Source organism: Olea europaea, chromosome 11 (assembly GCF_002742605.1).
Source record: "Olea europaea var. sylvestris chromosome 11, O_europaea_v1, whole genome shotgun sequence".
In the NCBI taxonomy this organism is placed as follows: domain Eukaryota; kingdom Viridiplantae; phylum Streptophyta; class Magnoliopsida; order Lamiales; family Oleaceae; genus Olea; species Olea europaea.
Window position 1 is genome coordinate 28,819,252 of NC_036247.1, and position 22,642 is coordinate 28,841,893.

The 22,642-nt window shown below is 33.6% G+C and overlaps 2 protein-coding genes across 2 annotated transcripts; both read right to left on the bottom strand.

Annotated features, from left to right (window-relative positions):
* Positions 1-18,781: 18,781 nt before the first annotated feature.
* LOC111403988 (secoisolariciresinol dehydrogenase-like) lies at positions 18,782-19,899 on the bottom strand. The gene is made up of 2 exons (XM_023032683.1): positions 19,791-19,899; positions 18,782-19,704 (listed from the first exon to the last, which is right to left on the bottom strand). The coding sequence occupies exon 2, from the start codon at positions 19,356-19,358 to the stop codon at positions 18,906-18,908; it is 453 nt and encodes a 150-aa protein (XP_022888451.1). The 5' UTR covers positions 19,359-19,704; positions 19,791-19,899; the 3' UTR covers positions 18,782-18,905.
* On the bottom strand, positions 19,410-19,801 carry LOC111404672 (secoisolariciresinol dehydrogenase-like). Its single transcript, XM_023033444.1, has 2 exons — positions 19,791-19,801; positions 19,410-19,704 (listed from the first exon to the last, which is right to left on the bottom strand). The coding sequence occupies exons 1-2, from the start codon at positions 19,799-19,801 to the stop codon at positions 19,410-19,412; spliced, it is 306 nt and encodes a 101-aa protein (XP_022889212.1).
* Positions 19,900-22,642: the final 2,743 nt, after the last annotated feature.

Here is a 22,642-nt window from a genome sequence, read left to right on the forward strand (position 1 = left end):
GTGAATATCGTGTGTATTTTTTCCCTTTGAAAACGTGGTTATATACATATGGAATTTTGATTTGTAAATATTATAGGTAACGAACAAATTACAGGGACAAATTATGTGAAAAATAAAAGCTGACAATTGCACGCCGTAAAAAACAAAGATAACACATATACGGCGTGCAATTTCACGCCGTAAAAACAACAACATTTACGGCATGGGCGTGCTTTTGCACGCCGTAAAGAAAGCCATAAAATTCATCCCTGACCTTTTACAGTGCACGTGTGCACGCCGTAAATCAAGATAACGGCCTGCACTCGTGGCGTGTAATGCACGCCATAAAAAGTCTTGCGGCATTGCTTTATTGTTGTAAACATGTTTTTACGGCGTGCAATGCATGCCGTAAAAACTATTTTTTGTTGTAGTGATGGTTGATGTTTTGCAAATCGTGGTGGTGCAACGGGTGGTAATAGTGCTAGTGGTGATGTGATTGCAGTGGTTGTGTAGGTGGTCGTGTTGCTAGCTGTTGTGGTGAGGTGCTTGTAGTGGTGGTCACAAATGGTAGTGGTATAAGTGGTGATGGTGTGGTAAAGCAGTGTTAGGTTAGTGCCATGCGGATTAGGGTTGGGGGTTGAATGAAGAGTATTTGATATCAATTATTTTGGTTATTGTGACCATAAATTGATTAATTTGTGACTTATTAATAACATGTGACTGATAAAATAAATAGTTTGTAACTAATAAATATTACGTAACCTAAAAAAGTGAGATTACGATTAAATTTATAATCCGACACAATTTGAAAAGTTGTAATCAAATAATTTTATAATTTGTGAGTAAGAAACAACGCGTGATCAATTAATTTGATAATTTGTGACCGTGAAATAAATTGAGAACTATAAAGTTTATGATTTGTAACAGAGAAATAATATGTGATCTATTAATTTGATAATTTTTGATCGATAAAATTTTTAGTTGTGATTGAGAAATAATACATGACCAATTAATTTATTATTTTGTGATCGATAAATAAGTATTTATAATTATAACGCTATTTGATTGTAACTTGTAGGTAACTGTGATAATAAATTATATAATATTGTGACCTTAATATATTTAGTTAATAAAATTTAATTATGACCCGATTTTAGAAATTTTAAAACAAATTTCTTAATTTTGAAATTGGATCTTATAACTATCTTAAACATGTGTTGTTGCGATTAATATATGTGGGTTGTATGGGAAATTGGACCAGATCTATAAATATGTATAGATTCTCAAGGACAGATTTGAAATGCATAAAATTTCAAGCAAAATGGATAAGCATTTTATTCGCAAGTAGGGATGTAAACGAGTCGGCTCGTAAGACAAAATTTGTGGCTGGAGTAAAAATAGATCGAGCATTTTTGGCTCGACTGAAAATATGGGACTTAGCTCTGGCATTCAGCTTGAGCCTTTCCGAGTTTATCCGAGCTACCTTGTTTTTTTTGTGAAATTCTATTTTTTAAAGCCAGGCAACTGAAAAGCTACCTTCAAAAAGATCGTTGTATTGCTCTATTTTCAAGACACGAGCCAAAATAGTCTTGTTGGAGTGGTTGACCAAGCCACATCGGTAAGCTCGAACTCAAGCCAATACTTAAAAATGAGGCTCGATTCCAACACTCGAGTAGGTTTCGAGTTTTTCCAAGCCGAGTAGCGGGCCGCTTGAGCCGAATTGACATCCCTATCCACAAGATTTGATTAAATTTATGTAGCATTCAAAATCTTCGCACAAGTAATTAAGCTATCCTATGCTATTGGAATACTATGTTATCTATAGGGTAAATTACACTATTGGTCTCCAACTTTTGAGCAAAGTTGTAGACCGACCTCCAACATTTTATTATGTTAGTCCTGTCTCCAATCTTTAAAAGATTAGCAAATTACGTCCCTATCGACGGTCATTACCCATATGGTAAGATCGATATTTTATAAAAATATGACAAATTTTTGAATGGAAACTATCAACAGAGACATAATTTGCTAATTTTTCAAGAGTGTGGGAATAAAAATTGGACAAAAATATTAGAAGTATGTGTGCTACATCGCTGAAACGTTTGAAACAAATAGTACAATTAACCCTAATCTTTATTATCGTCTAATTGATAATAGGTAGAAGGACCTTAGAAGTTAGAAGCAAACAAATTATATTATATTTTAAAAATCACATCCCTAATTTTTTTATATATTTTCTTGGTGTTTACACAAGTAATTTATTTTTGTTTTCCGTTTTATAAATATGGGGATTTGATTCTTAATAAAATACACAAGTCTATTAACTTTTATTTTCTCTTTTCATAACACATTATCAATATGATTCTTTTAAAACCAAAGTGAACTAGTTAAAATGTAATAATTTTTTTGTCCCGTGTATAAAAATTAATTTGGTAACATGTAAATTATTTTCTCTCTCTATATATAAAAGGTTGTTTTTTATTCTTCATGCTTTGCTTGTGTTTGACACCCATTTTTATGAAAAAATGAATTTTGAAATAATAGATTGATGGAGAATGTGTGGATGAAAAATAAGGAATTTTTTTTTATTTACGTGTAATATTATTTTAATAAAAAACGTGTGATTAAAAAAAGAGAAAAAATGTATTTCGATAAAAATGAGAATCAAACGGACCTTTAATTTGTATCCGTACACATATTTGGTTTGTCGTATACATATGCGTGAATTGGTTTGCCTTCTTGCATAATGATTACCTTTGTGCATATATGTTTGTAAACCCATGGAGATTACCTTTTGAATGAAGTATAATGCTTACTTTTGTAACAATGAATCATGATTTACTTGTTTGTAACCATATTCTATTTATGCTTGAATGGTTTGTATTAGAGCTTCGCTATACTACAGGGCCATTGTATTAACACCGGCACACAATCAATTTGTATGTGTAAATCAATTCTCTCGCAAGTCACAATCATTCTGCAATAATCAATTTTTTTACACATTTATGCTGCAATCAATTTACGTGTATCATTTTGTCCATCACGTTTGCCTATATTAATGATCAGAATTATCATTCGGCATATGTGTATCAATTATTCACATTTGTCCGTATGATTCATATATACAACTACGTCTCTAATTCATGTTTAATTCACGTGCTCTTTACTTTTTTTTGGGGTAAAATATAGGTTTGTGATAATTATTAACTATTCATTATGTATTTAACTTGATTAAATTTTTTTGGACGTCCTTATATGAACTTTAAATTCATAATTTATCGTGTTGTTCTTGAAGATGTAGAATTCTGCAAATAATTAATATTCCACTATAAAGCATACTCATGAAAAGTTTATGTTTCTAAATGATGGTTTGTTAGTGCTCCTGAAATAGCAAAACATTGTTAATACTATTAAAGAATATTACTTGCTCTCGAAAATCATAATTAAATAAAATCTAACATAAATTACGTTTTTGCGCGTAAAGAGTAAATTTTTACATAATTTATATTTTAAATAATAATATATTATTGCTCCCGAAGAACATGACATTAAAATTCGAATATTTTAAAAGAATAATGACATATTACTCTTCAAAAGATAATAGTAAATACTACATACTCTTGAAAAGCACGTGTTTTGAAGAATATATTTATTGCGGAAGCTCTCTCAAAAGGATCTTCAAACGGTGGTTTTCCAGGCTCAGTCCAACGTACCTTTCTCTACCAACAACCAATCCAAACGGCTCTAAACTACAACCAATTGATTCACCTTGGTTACTATTCAATCTTACCCACGTAGGACAAGAAAGGATGATGATTTATCGCCACAAAGGCTAAGAGAAGATACCACAAAGGTATACTATGAAAGAACCACCAATTGCACACGTTATACCAGCGTTCTGGACACTTCTGGACACTTTTTTTCTCACACAAAGGGGACAGCCGGGATTCTCTTGTTTCTTCTCTCAAAATCACACAATCATCATATCAAAGAGGCTAGGGTTATATCCATATATATATTTTAGGGTTAGGCTTTAAGTTGAGCCATTAAAGGGGTAAACGGGCCAAGATTCAAGCCATCCATAAGGAATACAATTGGGCCGGGAGTAGCTCATGGACTTGGTTGTTGGACTTATTTCATTCATCGGTCTATGCCTATGAAATAATATTAACCCACGTTAACATCATAACCCGAGATTTATTGGGTATCAAAAAATCCAACAAATCTCCACCTTGATACCCAATAAATCCGCAAGCAATCAAAACACACAGTTAACACTTGCATAATCAAGGTAGCCAATAAAATTGGATTACAGACCTTACCTCGTGTTTCCAACTTGAAACACATACCATACCTGCTCCATGTACTCACTGGGGCTAAGGTCAAAAAATACCCAAGTAGAAGCAAATATTTAACAGTAAACAATCAAGAGCAAATACACATGCGATGACGATATACTATAAGATAACACACACAGATCTTTTCAGAACACATAAAACCATAGATTAACACCAAGTCAATCAAACCACGGTCAACCACATATATAACACATGCATAAATGACCCTAAGAAAAGATCTCACCACACTTATCCTATCCCATTCCGTGTTGCTCACACCTCGAGAATACATATCTCCTCTCATCGCCCACCACACTCACTAGACAGATCACTCAACTCATGTCTAATTGGGAAGTCACAATAGATCCTAAGTCCGCGGGATAATCCTTTATCTCCACATCACTTCTCCCAACCTACGTGGATAATGGGTCTCCACCTAACAGAAGTGATAGAAGTGCCTCTCTCACACTCCACCTGATCAGGGTCTCTTTCCAGATAAATGATCCTAGACATTTGATCACATCTCCACTCGTGATCCAAATGTCACACTCCACATCCCTGGTACAAACCACCATATACTTCTAGGCATCTATACTCCACCTCACCAAAAGACACACAACGCACTGCTAATGCATCCTAACCCACTATGCATGCAAGCAATTACACCAAGTAATCCTAATGTTTCAAATTCATGCAAATGCACATATCAAACACATTGAAATGTAGCAGATAATCATGCAACAAAATTTAGATAATCACACACATGCAGAAAAGATCACACACAGATGCATATGCAGTGACTAGGTTTACACTCAATAAACCTCACTGGGGTCATAACTCGACCCCTCAACCAAATTCGTCTCACCTCTCATCTTTCCCTTCAGCTTATCTTTTTTCTTGGGACAGTCCCTAATAAAGTGTCCAGACTTACCACAACTGTAACACCTTTTATCACTAGACTTGTCTCGTCCCTTGTCCTTCTTCTTACTACTCTCATCACTTGAGTCACTACTCGAATCACTACCGTCTTGAGTTCTACCCAAATTCATTTGCTTAAACTTCATCCTACTCCTCATCATATGTAACTCGCCACTCCTCTTATCCTCTTTTTCAGCCTTAATCTCCATCTCTTTACTCCTAAGTGAGTCTATGACAATCTCGGGTGTTAAGGTACCCCTACCATACTTAATTGCATTCTTAACTTCCCTATATGAATCAGGCATGGAATTAAGCAGGATAATAGCCTTATACGTTTCAGATACCTCTTCATCACAATTAACGATGTCTTGAACTAATTTGTTAAAGACATCCAGATTATCATCAAGATCCTTTGAAGGATCCATTTTAAAGCTGAAAAATCGTTCAAGCAAGTACAATTTATTAGGAGTTGACTTAAGCAAATATAAGTCCTCCAACTTTTCCCAAAATTGTTTTGTAGAATCCAGTTTTCCTACTTTTCTCAAAACAATATCAGACAGGTGTAAAATAATTGAAGTGTATGCAAGTTCATCATACTCTTCTTTTTGTACTTCTGTTAAATTTGCAGGAAATTTGCCATCTATGGCTTTTGAAACTTTTTATTGGACCAAAATACCCTTCATCTTTTGTTGCCAAATTGAAAAATCCCCTTTCCCATTAAAAATTCCAACTTCAAAGTGTGAAGATATTTTTAAAAAACTAGAACAACCAAAAGTACAGATAGGTCACACAAAGTTATCCTACGGTCGCAATATATACCATTCTAGATTCTCAGAGTTTCGTAAGATTCACGATCTTAGATCAAGGGAATATTCGAACGGGTCAAGTCCAGGTGTTCTAATAGAAAAATCAATGCAACACGAAGGTATGTGAACAAAAGTTCGAATTTCCACGCAACAAGTCTCACACAGTGACTATATGACAGGTGAAGCACAAAATCAAATATAAGTACAATTTATTAGGAGTTGACTTAAGCAAATATAAGTCCTCCAACTTTTCCCAAAGTTGTTTTGTAGAATCCAGTTTTCCTACTTTTCTCAAAACAATATCAGATAGGTGTAAAATAATTGAAGTGTATGCAAGTTCATCATACTCTTCTTTTTGTGCTTCTGTTAAATTTGCAGGAAATTTGCCATCTATGGCTTTTGAAACTTTTTGTTGGACCAAAATACCCTTCATCTATTGTTGCCAAATTGAAAAATCCCCTTTCCCATTAAAAATTTCAACTTCAAAGTGTGAAGACATTTTTAAAAAACTAGAACAACCAAAAGTACAGATAGGTCACACAAAGTTATCCTACGGTCGCAATATATACCGTTCTAGATTCTCAGGGTTTCGTAAGATTCATGATCTTAGATCAAGGGAATATTCGAACGGGTCAAGTCCAGGTGTTCTAATAGAAAAATCAATGCAACATGAAGGCATGTGAACAAAGGTTCGAATTTCCACGCAACAAGTCTCACACAGTGACTATATGACAGGTGAAGCACAAAATCAACTACCAACTTGCAATCAAAACTCAATACTTCAAAAAATGGAGCAAATAATTCCTAAATTTTCTAGCACAAGCAATGGTTGCCAAGCAATGACAACCCCCAATCCTAACAATCACCCCACACGATGATCTGTTAATGCTGAAATTTAAACTAAGTTAAGCCAATATACCAGAGCGGACCTATCTGAGTCCGTAAATTATGAGAGTTGCGAATAATTCACTTTAGGACCACCACTATTCATCCTAAAGTCTCTGGAAACTGCAGCAACCCAAAAAATCATGATCAAGTCCCGAACGCCCAAGAACAATGCTGTCCAGATTCTTCTGCGTACCCTGAAACAGAAAACTTTCAACACGAAAAATGTCAGAAATAATATAAGGAACAAATTGCCTGAAGGAACCGTCGCCTGAAAACGTTTCACGCACCCGCACGCGTCGTCTCTCCCCTCTGCGCGTGGTTCTCACGCGCCGCCGTAGCCTGACACGCGCCGGCCTGCAGGGTTCGCCTCCTCCTGCACGTCACGCCAGTGGTCTCCGTTTCTCCAAACTCCTCCTAGATTGATCAGAAAATGCAAAAAACGGAGACTAATTTTAACAGTTTTTGGATAGCTTCTTCAATCTGATATCTGCTGCGTTTCTGCCAATTTTCTGGACAATTTCTGGTAAATTTCACAAGCCAAAACCTTCACCTTGAAGCTCTGATACTAATTGTTGCGGAAACTCTCTCAAAAGGATCTTCAAACGGTGGTTTTCCAGGCTCAATCCAACGTACCTTTCTCTACCAACAACCAATCCAAACGGCTTCAAAGCACAATCAATTGATTCATCTTGGTTGCTATTCAATCTTACCCACGTAGGACAAGAAAGGATGATGATTTATCGCCACAAAGGCTAAGAGAAGACACCACAAAGGTATACTATGAAAGAACCACCAATTGCACATGTTATACCAGCGTTCTGGACACCTTTTTTCTCACACAAAGGGGGGCAGCCGGGATTCTCTTGTTTCTTCTCTCAAAATTACACAATCATCATATCAAAGAGGCTAGGGTTATATCCATATATATACTCTAGGGTTAGACTTTAAGTTGGGCCATTAAAGGGGTAAACGGGCCAAGATTCAAGCCATCCATAAGGAATACAATTGGGCCGGGTGTAGCTCATGTCATGTGGACATTAATTTTTATATGATTATATCATAGTTAATCATGCTTTCGAAAATTAATTATGTCTTTTATTTGATTAAATAGTTAATCAAATTTGAAATATCATATTGAGCAAGAAGTTCATTACTGAATGTATTATTATTTTGAATGACCAGTTGAACTATCACTGAATAAATAATGATGTAAAATTAAAAATTAAAAATTGATATTCAATAAAGGACAAGAACATTCTCCAATCCAATGAAATCATATATGACGTTTCTTCTCATTCATGAAAATTGATCATTATTTATCACTAACTAAAATAGGAATTGAATTCCCTATATTTTTGAAAATTAATTAGGTGATAATGGGCCCCTTCATCCAACACGTTGACCATTTAGATATTATTTGTTTTTAATATATTTGATACATATATTAGATGATTACATAGTATATGCAACCTGATTTTTTGTAAAAATAATGCTCAAAATTTAAATTGTTAAATAATTTTCAGATTATATAATCAAGACAGTTGTCTTGTTAATGCTAGTGATTATAAATCTCAATCTTTTAATAAATGTTAGTTATAACGTTGATAAATTGTTTAATATTATTGGCTGTTAAACACCTTCAATTAATTTAATTGAGAACAAATACTTTTCTTTTCTGTTTAAGTAATGCTATTACACATCATACTAATATTATAGTTTTCTCTATTATAATTGGCTTATGGTCAAATCCTATTTTTTTTCGTATAATTATTTTGATAGTGTAGTAAATATAAAATTGATCCAACATAATTTATTGAGATGGAAAATAAAGAATTATTAGAATAAATAAGCAGTTTGAATTTATATCAAATTGGTGATATTTTATAACGTTGTAAAATTAATTGTCAATTGGATTGGCTAATTTTCTTAGTACTAGAGAGATGAGTTAATAGTTGAAAATAATGTACAAATATATTGTTATCCTCGCAAAAGATAATTCAAATAAGAGTTTCAAAATATAATTTATTTAGATGTATTTATTGACCAAAGAAATCAATAATATCTTTCGTATCAATTTTAAATGCTCCAACATGAATTGATGTCCTAAAAGGACAATTTATTAGCATTATATTTGATATACCTATGGTATGCCTGAAGTATGATGATATTCGATATATACAAAAAATCTCCAAACGAATATGAAGTAATAAACAAACATGGTCATTTTAAGGAGGTATATTTAGACATAACAAATTATAAAACTCAAAAAGAGGTCCAGGTACCTAATATATTGAAAATTGAGATTTCTCAATAAGTTATGTCATTGTGTAAGAAATAGAATCGAAAAAGAGAAAATTGTCGACAACCCTTTTACTGTTTTTTACATGATGTACTGCATCATATTATAAATAACAATGAATTGAAATAAATCCGTCGAAACATATCGATTGACTAACTAATTGACCAAATAAAAGGATGAAATCCTAGCAAAATTAAATTACTAGAGAAATCGAAGTTTGTGGATCTACAGTCTAAACATCTAAATGTGTATACTTATGTGAAATGAAAAAATGGAAAATATAAAGCCATAATACAAAATGTACGACTCTTTATATAATAAATTTTACGAAGACTTATCTAAATATGTAAATAAGTCATCATGTGGTGGATGTAATCACAAGTCACAACTTTGTTAGTCTGACAATGCATGAAATTTGATATACATGTAATAAATGTGATTATAGTCAACTTATTCCATATAAATTTAATATTATAATTGAAAGAGTTAATATGCCAGAAACATAATTCAAGTGATAATATTATGAGGGGAGTGAAAGCACGTTATCACTTTTTCCTTGACTAATATTTTTGTTTCGTTGTGTTTTTTTAGTAAGTGGAGTTTTGTCGCAGGCACCCAAAAATAATAAAACCTACACTTCCAAAAAATGTATGCAGTAGTGGAAGTAATGATCATTTTCACGAAGAGTGATTGGTCTAATTTTATGCAATGTTAACAATATCGAGGGTTTTGTTTGTGATGAAATCAATTCTAACTAAAAATAATGCTATTTAATAAATTGGATTAAATCAATAGAACGAACCTTGGTCTAAGTCAATATCCACTGTAGGAATTCCGAACTGATCATAGATCCATAACTAATCACCAATTCAAATTTTTAGCATTCATCGTTGGAATTTATATTTCTTGTTTCTCCTTAGTTGTAATTAACCGAAAAACAAACGATCAAATTAATCCTTATTATCAAATAACCCAAGAAAAGCACTTAAGGTTTAATTTAATAATAGCATGGGAGACTAGAGAAATCGATGAGACTAAACAACACAATCACAAGCGGTCATATTTAATCTAGTCAAATATCTTCCCTAGAATTTAATAACCTCTAAAGCAGCGATTAATCAAACTCTAATTGCTTCATAATGTCAAAGATATCAAACAATTACGAATGTATTCTTTAAACAAGCAGTCGATCGAAGCACATGGAAATCTAATATGCCTCTTAGAATTCAAATACAACAGCCATAAAATCATGCATAGAAGAATACTCAGTACATAAAATATGAATGAAAACAATGACATTTATTTAGATCTTACAGTTTGAATAATTCCTAGGCTTCAATAACCTTCAACCAAGAGATGAAGTTTAGCAATACATCAATAATTCTTAAACAAAAAGAGAGAAAAGTCTATGGTGTTCGTTCTTTGCCTTAAAAAATACGTAGAACATAAGATTTTTAGGTCCAAAAAGGAGCTTCCGTTCGTTCTGGCGTCTTTAGGTATATATATAATGTCAAAAATATTGTTTCCATGTAGAATTTCATCAGAATAAGGAAACTGGTCCGTCACAGAAATTTTAGCCTGTCTTCGCGCGCCATATATTTTATTGCGCGCACATCACTTTGTTATTTTGCTTTCAGTATGCAAGAATGAAGTCCCGTGCGCGTACCACTTTAAGCCCGTGCGCGCGCGCAGTATAAAATAATTTCAATTGTTGCACTTTGATCCTGCAATTTCAATCTTCATTCATTTTAACTCTTTTTTGATGTCTTCTTACTCCCTTAGCTTTCAATTCCATCAAATTGAATTCACACATTCTCCAAGCATCGATATTGGGTCCGAATCAACTATTAGTACTTTGCATTTTAGTCCCCAAACTTTGGATTCATTTCTTTTTAGCACCTTTTTTCGTTTCTTTCTTCCAAATCCATAAATTTGCATTGATTTCAACCTCTTTGACGTCTTTCTTTATCCAATTGACCTCCAACACTCTTGAATCTTCATTTCATCGTTCGTCTCATTTATGGATTATTTTCATCTTGGTCCCTGAGCTTTCACTTTCTTCCATTTTGATCTTTTTTCGCTCTTTTCTTCCAAACTTCATATTTTCCATCCATTTACAACCTAAACCAAAATATAAGGGTACTGAGTACATTTAGACGTTAATTAATCACAAAAATGCAAATATTAATGGATGTAAAACATGATATTTTATGTCTTATCAAATTCCCCCACACTTAGATTTTGCTCGTCCTTGAGTAAAATTCAAATTTACTTTCACAAAATATTAAGATTACCATGCCATCAACATAGAACAACCAAAGTCGTGAAAACACATAACACATCATGATCAGACAATCTCACACAACTTGTAATCAATTAGCAAGTATTATCATGTAAAGATAGAGTAAACCAAACATGTAGACTCTCCCACGATATAAGCACTCAACTTTCATGTGTTTAAAAGGTAAGTGTTTCCCTCAAGTTTATTCCAATGAACATGATCTATCATATGCTTGCATATTTTCTCATTCTCCACCAATTAGATCACATACATTACACAAATCATAAGGTTTTTTTTTCCACAGGTTGTAACGTGGGTTAGGGTCCAGGTGTGAGATATTTGGGTAAGTAACTCAAAAGCCATAGAAACTAGTAGAGTAAAGAGGAATTAACTCAGCTCAAATGAATATATATATATATATATATATATATATATATATAACATTTAAGATCAAATCTCTTCACTCAGAGCTTCTTTGCATCTATTTCACACAACCCAATCATTTTCTTTTGGTACTAGGAGGAATCATGAACATAGAGTAATTATGGAACATTGAAAATCATTTCCTCCATCACTTCTTGTCTTTTCTCTTTTTCATCCCTTTTTTAACCCAAAATATTGCATTACTAATAAAACTTATGAATTGAAATCAAATAATATGTTCTATTCCACCAATCATAGTCCTACCATAGATTCTTACACCCCTAGACTTATTTCTTTTGCACACCCACACTTCAAAATGATGAATAATACTCCACTAGCTTTATGGCTTGGGTAAAGAATATTGTTTTTCCGGATTTAAGGCTCGTAATGTGGATTTACAAAAGGTATGGCAATAAGGCTCAAGGGGGTTCATCAACGGGTAAAATTAGCTGCGGGGTAGGCTATTTGGCTTAGGTGGTTAACTTACGTAACAAAGATGGCCGTAATCATGTTCATGCATGCATGTATCAATATGGCCTCGAAGAGAATCAAGGCAAGTTCTAGAAAAGCAAATCCATGGAAGAAAATCACTCATGAAAGAAAATATTGAGACCGATATGTATGTCTCAATCATAAGGCTCAAAATCTCACCGACTTTTTGTCTACAAAATCTAGTTACTACCATCTTCAAAGAAAATAACCATACTAAATTAACTCTAAGTTGGGAGATTACTTATTTAATCATGTTATGAATTCTTTAGAAGCTTAACCGAATCAAGCAAATAGCATACACAATTAAAATCGTTCAAAACCACTTTTTTTTCTCCTTCTTATGTCGAAGTTTTATCAAAAAGTCAAAAATAAACACAAAAATACAAACTGAAAAATTTAGACTCAACATAAATTGACTAAACCTAAATTCCAAGGCTCCATGTTCTCACCTCCTCCATTTGGAAACCTGCATAGAAATGTCTCTTGTTAGAAACTGACAAAATACTATGCAAACTTTTACCCGACTTTGGTGACTTTGGAGAAGCATTCAATGTTGCAAGTGTTTCCTGTAAGGTAGTATTCGGGGTAACTCCTGATCCACCTCCTCAGTATGCTTATCAATGGCAACTTTCACTGCATTATTTTCATCAGGTTCTAAAATTTTATGTTCTAAATGATCAATCACTTTAATAGAGTAAATGAGATTATTATCATTAGGGCATTTTATGGAATCATAAATATTGAATTTAGCTATTTTATCATCAAATTCCATGGTAAGGGTGCCATCATGAACATCTATCTTAGTTTTGAATGTCGTTAAGAATGGTCTTCCTAGCAAAATGGGGATAGTTTAATCACTATTACCCATATCAAGCACATAAAAATCAGTGGGAAAAATAAAATCATTAACTTTTACAAGAACATCCTCAACTAAATCCTTAGGATAGACATTAGATTTATCAGCTAGTTAGATCACAACACCAGGTTCATTTAAATGTCCAAGTTTCAAAGAAGCGTATATAGAATATGACATAACATTAATAGAAGCTCCTGAATCTATCATGACTTTTTCAAAGTTAATGTCGCCTATCGTACAAGGGATAGTAAACATACCTTTCGTAGGGAGTTTTCTTTGAATAATTGCAGAGACATTTTCCCTGACGTTTACCTTTTCACATCCCTTGAGTTTTTGTTTCATCTTACTCTTGTACAAATGTTTCAAAAATTAAGCATAACGAGGTATTTGTTTAATAACATCTATAAGTGGAATATTTACCTTGCATCTACCAAAAGTATCATAAAGATCATGATCTCATTCATCTTTCCTATATCCTACCAAACCTTGAGGAAAAGCTGGTACCGGTTTATAATCAGAAAGAGGTGGAAACTTACGCTTAGGTATGTTATTGTCATTGGGAACATCCGTGTTTGCAGTGACATCTTTCTACTTTTGTTGCTCCGATGATGTAGGAACTGTTTTTACTGGAATCTTAACCTGTTTACCACTTCTTAGGATGATTGCACATGCATTTTCTCTTAGATTGACCATTGTTTGATAGGGCAATTTTCCTGAACTTTGTGCTTCCATCATGCTGATTGAGGTTTCCATTTGACCCATTTGATCCTCTAAACTTTTAATACTTGCCCTTGTCTCCTGTTGGAATTGCGAAGTGTTAGTGGTAAGAGACTTTACGATATCTTCTAAAGGCATACCTGAATTTGAAGTTTGGTCCCGTTGTTGTCTAGGAGGGTATGGTTGCCTATATTGCTGGAAGTTTGGGCAATTTTGAGGTATTGGTTGACTCACTTGTTGATTCCTATAGCTAAGGTTAGGATGATCCCTCTATCTTGGGTTATAAGTGTTTGAGTAAGAATCATAATTCCTTTGCGATTGTCTAGAAAATCCGTCCATTGCATTAACTTGTTCATTGGGATCTTCTTGAAGAGTTGCGCGCATGTCAGTTGGATGCCCTGTTACTGAGTAGATTCCACAAGACTTTGCTGTTTGCATGATTCCTGTAGCCATTCGACGAACAATAGAAGTTAGACTCGCAAGTTGTTGTTCAATAGATGAAACATTTACCTCATTAACAGGTCTAGAAAGGGTTCTAGTGCCAAATAGCTGAGAGTTGATTGCCATGTTTGCAATTAAGTTCCTTGCGCCCTCGGGAGTTTTATCCACCAAAGCTCCTCCACTTGCAGCATCAATCATATTCATATCTGTGGGTAGAAGACCTTCAAAAAAAATATTGAATGAGGAGTTGTTCACTAATTTTATGGTGGGGACAGCTTGCACATAGTCGCTTGAAACACTCCCAGTATTCATGTAAGGATTCTCGACTGTCCTGCATTACACCAGAAATTGCCTTTCGAATGTTTGCTGGCCTTGAAGCTAAAAAATATTTCTCTAAAAACAACCTCTTCGTCTCCTCCCATGTTGTGACACTTCTAGATGGTAGATAGTAGAGCCAGTCCCCAGCTGAGTCCTTTAATAAGAATGGAAAATCTTTCAATTTGATTTGCTCTTCAGTTACCTATGTGGGTTTCATACTTGTGCATACCGCATGGAATTCCTTTACATGCTTGTGAGGATCTTCACCTGTAAGACCATGAAAGGTGGGCAAAAGATGTATTAGTCCAGACTTCAATTCAAAAGTAGTGGTAATATTTAAAGTAGGAAAAGTGATGCAGAGAAGTTGTTGGTTTAAATTCGGAGCTGCAAGCTCCTTCAAAGTTTGTTGTCCAGCCATGTATCCCTTGAAATTTAGTTGAATGCCACTCCTTAACCTGAGCAAAGTTTTTTCTAACTCTGGATCACATTGCAAATTAGTTTGGTTAAAGGATCGAGTTATGGGCATAAACAATTAAGGAAGCTATTAAAAAAAAAAGTAAACTAAACTAAACAAAATAAACAAAAAAGAAAAGGTTTTAAAAAAAAAACTAAGTGAACAAATAAAAAACATAAAAGTAAACTAAATCACTCCTCGACAACGACGTCAGACGTGTTGTCGGAGGCACCCAAAAATAATAAAACCTACACTTCCAAAAAGTGTATGAAGTTGTGGAAGTAAGGATCATTCCTATGAAGAGTGATTAGTATAATTTTATGCAATGTTAACAGTAACGGGAGTTTTGTTTTTTGATGAAATCAAGTCTAACTAAAAATAATGCAATTTAATAAATTGGATTAAATCAATAGAACGAACCTTGGTCTAAGTCAATATTCACCGTAGGAATTCCGAACTGATCATAGATCCATAACTAATTACCAATTCATATTTTTAGCATTCATCGTTGGAATTTATATTTCTTATTTCTCCTTAGTTGTAATTAACCGGAAAACAAGCGATCAAATTAATCCTTATTATCAAATCACCCAAGAAAAGCACTTAAAATTTAATTTAATAATAGTATGGGAAACTAGAGAAATCGATGAGACTAAACAACACAATCACAAGCGATCATATTTAATCTAGTCAAATATCTTCCCTAGAATTTAATAACCTCTAAAGCAACGATTAATCAAACTCTAGTTGCTTCGTAATGTCAAAGATATCAAATAATTACGTATTTGTTCTTTAAACAAGCAGTCGATCAAAGCACATGAACATCTAATAGGCCTCTTAGAATTCAAATTCAACAACCATGAAATCATGCACAAAAGAATACTCAATACATAAAATATGAATGAAAATAATGAAATTTATTTAGATCTCACAGTTTGAATAATTCCTAGGTTTCAATATCATTCGACCAAGAAATGAAGTTTAGTAATACATTAATAATTCTTAAACAAAAAGAGAGAAAAGTATATGGTGTCCATTCTTCGCCTCTAAAAATGCGTAGAATATAAGATTTTTAGGTCAAAAAAGGAGGTTCCGTTCGTTTTGGCATCTTTAGGTATATATATGATATCAAAAATATTGTTTCCATGTAAAATTTCATCGGAATTAGGAAACTGTCCCATCACAGAAATTTTAGCCTGTCCTCGCGCGCCATGTATTTCATTGCGTGCATCACTTTGTTGTTTTGCTCTCAGTATGCAAGAATGAGTCTCGTGCGGGGGCCACTTTAAGCCCGTGCGCGCGCAGTATAAAATAATTTCAATTGCTGCACTTTGATCCCTCAATTTCAATCTTCATTCATTTTAACTCTTTTTTGATGTATTCTTACTCCCTTAACTTTCAATTCCATCTAATTGAATTCACACATTCTCCAAGCATCGATATTGTGTCCGAATCAACTATTAGCACTTTTCATTTTAGTCCCCAACTTTGGATTCATTTCTTTTTAGCACCTTTTTTTTTCATTTTTTTCTACCAAATCCATCAATTTGCATTGATTTCAACCTCTTTGACTTCTTTCTTTATCCAATTGACCTTCCACACTCTTGAATCTTCATTTCATCGCCCTCTCATCTCTGGATTATTTTCAACTTGGTTTTTGAGCTTTCACTTTTTTCCATTTTGATTATTTTTCGCTCTTTTCTTCCAAACTCCATATTTTCCAACCATTTACAACCTAAATCGAAATATAAGGGAACTAAATACATTTAGACGTTAATTAATCACAAAAATACAAATATTAATGGATGTAAAACACGACATTTTATGTCTTATCAATAAGGATTTTAATGAGACAACTCTAATAGCGTACTAAAAGAATACTCTTTTTTTTTTAATTAGAATTTTTCCTACCATAACATACTAGATATTTACTCTCATAATAACTCTTATATGTACAAAACTCTCGAAGAGATCAAAAAGAGTTATTTTTTGTGTCATCAGGTTACTGCAATTATCAAGTTTTGTCCCACTAATTTTTTTTAAAGACATTGACATACAAGATATCAATATTGAAGACATTGACATACGAGACATGGATCGTTTGATACAAGAATTGAAATCAGAGAAGTAGCTGTACTATTTTTCCTTCGATCAAGTTTTTTCCCACTAAATTTTTTCAATAAAGTTTTAATGAGGTAGCATTTTGTTACTTCAAATTACTTTCTCTTTTTTCCATTTGTCGACATTTTTGTCCTATCGAATTTTTGTGAAATAAGATTTCATTGAGATAGTTATTGTATAAATAATCATTCAAGGGGAAGTGTTTTAAATATAGTAATATTTATGAATGACTTTTATATCCCTACAATTCTAGTATTATGAGTGTTATATCATTTGTAACATTGTTTTTTCCCAATAAATATGAGACTTTGATTCTTAATAAAATACACAATTTTATTAGCTTCTTTCTTTTATTCTCTCTCTTTTTGTTTTTTTTTTCCTTTCATGATTATTACCATTTTAATTACAAAAATGAAAAGGGGATTTTGTAATGGCCGAACACTTTGAAACATTAGTCTATACCAGCATAACTGAAGTGGCACAATCAAATTTACTCCACTATACAAGATTGACCATTTTAACTTGTAACTCATGCTCTAATTTCATCTGGCACCAATTAAAACCACTCCCATTTCCCACCAACAACCACTCGACATTTGTAGTCTGTCATGGCCCATTCATAAAGTGATAAGTATTTTATATTCAAACATAAATCAAAACAGACATGGAATCTTTGGGTAACTTTACCAATCTGTGCTGTCCACTCGTTTTCATATACTTCCAAACGCATTGTTTAGGTGAAGGCCCTCGTGATGCACGCGTCTGAGAAACGATTATATTAAAATTTAAGCAATATAAATTATGAGTCTTGAGAAAAGTAGGAATAATAAGTTAGTATTAAACGTAGATTTTATGAAAGGTATGAGTAAAATTTATAATTGAATTAAAATTTAAGCGATATAAATTATGAGTCTTGTGAAAAGTGGGAATAGCAAGTGAGTACTAAACGTAGATTTTATGTAAGGTATGAGTAAAAATTATAATTGATCAGAATTAATTAAATTATAATTGCTTCGACAAACATATGCTTATGGCACAATTAGAGCATCCCCAATCTTGATTTAGATCTTCAAAGAGTCCGAAAAGCTTTTCAGTGGAGAGATGCAAAGGAAATTTAAATTTCATTTTCCAACTGAAAATATAAAAAGGATATAAATTTACAATTTTTTTTTTCAACTACAAATGGCAAAAACCAAAAAGTGGATTTAGATATTTCAATTGGAGCAAAATTTGAATTTACTTCCACTAGGATATAAATAAGGATATAAAAGTGATTTTGAATATATCAATTTATATCCAATTTCATTTTTTTTTTTTGACGGGGTAACCCTCAACCGCTACCTTTTGGGTGCGCATTGGGTAAACCCTCGAGCTAACGCAATAACCTGCAATTTTAACCATTATTGAAGATGTTCATAGTAGGTGAATGAGTTGAATAATACGGAACAATATTAAAGATGAGAAAGAAATTAAAATCTTATTAATTGGATCCTCACAGTCCTAATGCATCTCAATGCAATTCAGGAACCAGAAATAACACAACTATTTTTATGACCATGATGACAATAAACTGAATCAAGAAAATATTTTCTTTAGGCCTTCTCTCAGAGCAACATTAGTAACACTGTAACCCCCATCAATGACTAGATTCTGCCCACTTACATACTTGGATCCATCACTGGCCAGGAACAGGGCAGCCTCAGCTATATCATTTGTCTCTGGGATTGTCTCTTTCAAATTTGCAATTTCATGTATCAATTCCTCCACTTTCTCCTTTCCTGTGTCTTTGAACCCAGTCATCATCATTGGTGTAGCAATAGCAAAAGGAGAAATGCAATTGACTCTAATTCCATGCTTTCCCATTTCAACACACAAATTCTTTGTAAACCCTACTATTGCAGTTTTGGATGTAGCATAAGCATGAGGAATATCCCAATAAATCACAGAGGCGACACTAGAAGTAAAGATAATGCTCCCTTTCTTGGCCGGAATCATTACCCTTGCAGCGTGTTTGGCGCATAGAAACATGCCAAAAACATTAACGTCGAAAACCCTCTTGTAATCTTCATATTCGGTAGCCTAAATTGATGTGTCGCCCTTGCCGGGGACACCAGCATTCCCAAACATTATGTCTAGTTTACCGTACTTGGAAACAGCCGTGTCCACTGCATTTTGAACATCGGTGTCATTAGTTACGTCGCAGTGGACATAGGAAATGACTTCTGGAGATCCTATGCTTTCGCAGACAGCCTGGCCGAGTTTATCTTGGAGATCAGCAATGACAACCTTAGCGCCATGTTTGACGAAAAGCCTGGCCGAGGTTTCCCCTATGCCACTGGCGCCACCAGTTATTACGGCAACCTTGCCTTCTAGCCTGCAAAATCAAACAGGATGTTTCTTAAATTTTATTAAGTTGAACAAACTTCAAGAATTACTGGCATAGGATAGGATAATAATTACCTGTTTGTCATTTATCTAGAAACAAAGAACCCTTCAGTGGATTTCTCAAGGAAAATAAGACTCCTTTCGAATGGAAAATAAAAGGAACTTGATCTCATATATATAACAGATCAAGGAAAAATATGGACCATTCATTTGATTAGTTGGAGTCACTGACTGGACGAAGTGGTTGGATTCCATCACGCCGGTGCAGTGGGTGTATGCTGCAGGGCCGTGGACCATATGGAAGGGTATGATATGAACCGTCAAATTGAGTCTCAAATGTGCAACCTAGAAGTCTAGATCGATCAATGCCAAAAGTCATGACAATGAATGAAGACAATTTTCTTTTCTTTTTTTTTTTTTTCTTTCTTTCTTTCTTTTTTTTTGGCCATTTCACAATCAATGAGCATCCCAAGTAAATTATGTACGATTGATTTATCTTTCTCCTGTAAAGAAATTTGCTTACTAATTTTTTAATCATGTTACTAAAGCCTCTATCGGTGTGACTTTTTTGGACAAATCTATCAGATTTTGAGATTTACAACAATTCTATCAATATAATATTAATTACCTACTATTTGAACGTTTAAGTAGGACAAGTAGGGTAAATATTTATTTCCTCTAATTTGTCATTTTTATCTTCCACATCTAAAATCACGTTTACATGCCACACTAAAAGTAGAAGGACGAAATGGACATTAACCAAAAACCACAATGTCGACTTCAATATTGGTATGTCACTCATAAAAAATGGCCATTGTTTTTGGATTGAAGAAATAGTTTGGGACCCACTTTACTATTGCGAGTAACCGAGTTTTCAAGAAATTGCTCAGCTAGATAGAGGTTAAATTTCAAATTTTAATTTTAGTACTCTAGCCCATAACAAGCCTTTCTTGGGCAACAACATAGGGCCTGACTTTTGGTATTACAAAGAGCACACCTCCATATCGTATCTTTTGATCGATGGTGCCATTTACTGATGCAGAGGATCCTCAGAGAGAAAACTGCAGAGCATACTTTTGATACTACTTAGATCTTATTCTTATTGTTCATCTTGATTTTATCGTAGTTGTCAAAACTATGGAAGAAGGAAGAATCGTTTTTCAGATTCTCATGGAGATAAAAAAAAAAAAAAAGACATTTATTTAATAGCAGAGCTGGGCTCGAGCTGATCTACAATGAAGGAAGAAGCTCCTTATATAGAAGAAGAGAATCTTCATGCATTCCACTCAACACAATAATACAATTGACTCAAAGATAATAATACAACCAATACAAGGACAATAATCTTACAACAAACCAATTGACTCACCACCACTTCAATAAAGTAGGATAATAGTCTGACATATGTACAATAATTTTACATGATGCCTAAAAAAAGTGCATCTTTTAAAAAGCAAGGAATTTGCTTTTAAGGGGGCATTGCTGTTTGGCCAGGTATGTTTAAGTTATTTGAGTCAAAGGGAAGTCCACGTTGTTTCCACCAATGCCGGTTATTAGGATCAAATTTTTCTTCCAATTTTTCAAAATTATCTGGATCTGTTGAATCAAAATCATATGATTGTGTTTCATATTCATATGGATCTTAAGAGTCTTGGAAAACACTATTATTGTAATTTGGTTCTATGTCTAAATTTCTTGAACTTGGATTGTTTAGATTCCTTAATCTTGGTTTGTTTATGTCCATTGATTCATCATTATTTTTCATTTTTTCTTCGAATTCGTTCCAAATGTTTTCACGGAGTCCGTGTCCTTCTAGTGTTGTTTCTAGATGCTTGGATGTTTCTCCGAGACATTGGTGTGATCTTCCTAAGAAGAGTTGGTTCGAATGTGTCATGTCATTTTCTTAAGAGTCAGATGGACAGTGTTCAAATAGCTGTCCAAAAAGTTGACATTGTCCTTTTCTATGTTTTTCAATATCTTGTTGAATCCTGATTACATAATCCAGAGGCAAGATTTTTTATCGAGCACCGCCTTCTATATCTGGCCAGATTTGGGGAGGAATAGTCTGATTGATTTCGATTATTCTTCTTTGGAATTCTCGAAACTTTTTTGGATACCTTTCCCAATCTTGGTGTGGATTGAAAGGTTGAACTGCATACTCCTTAACATGAGAGATATGTTCATATGATTCCATAGTTGTAAAATAATCTCGTCGCTGAAAAATCAAGATTACAAAAACATTTTCCTAAGAAGTTCCAAGGTCTTTGAATTTTAAAGAAAATGCTTCAAACATTTTTACCAATGAGGGATAGGATAAAACCATTCGAAGAAATTCTTTGCCTCAAAAGTACTTCTTGAAAGGGATCACTTTTGTTGAAACTTCGAAAACTAATTTCTGTGAACCATTCAAGATTGTCATTGACATTAAAAAAAAATTCTAATCTGATAAAGTTTCAACAAATACCAAAGCAAGCAGAGTAGTTCTTTTGAAAATTTTGAAATTGCTCGATGTAGATTTATATGGAAGAAAGTGAAAAATGATAGACCGGATGAAATTCAAGGCCACAGGGTGTTTCAATCCCAGTTTCTCTGATGACTATGGATTGATGTTTCAACATGAGTTCTCTGGCTTTGGAGTGAAGAGTTTTCTCTCTGATGAGATTATTGAGTTCAGGAGTGATTGAATCATTTTAAGTAAATGAGTTTGAAGTAAAGAGGAAGAAGAGCTCATCATGCAGATTATGGCGATAGGCCAGATATGAGAAATTTTTGGTCTAGCGAGTAGGCTTGGAAGAAGATTGGCTTTTCCTTTTATATGCTTGACATCAAAGTTGAAATTTGAAAGCCATTATGCCCATCTGAGCAGTTGAATAGTTGGAACTTGTTTTTGTTTGAATGATAACATTTTAGGGAATGCTGACATATCT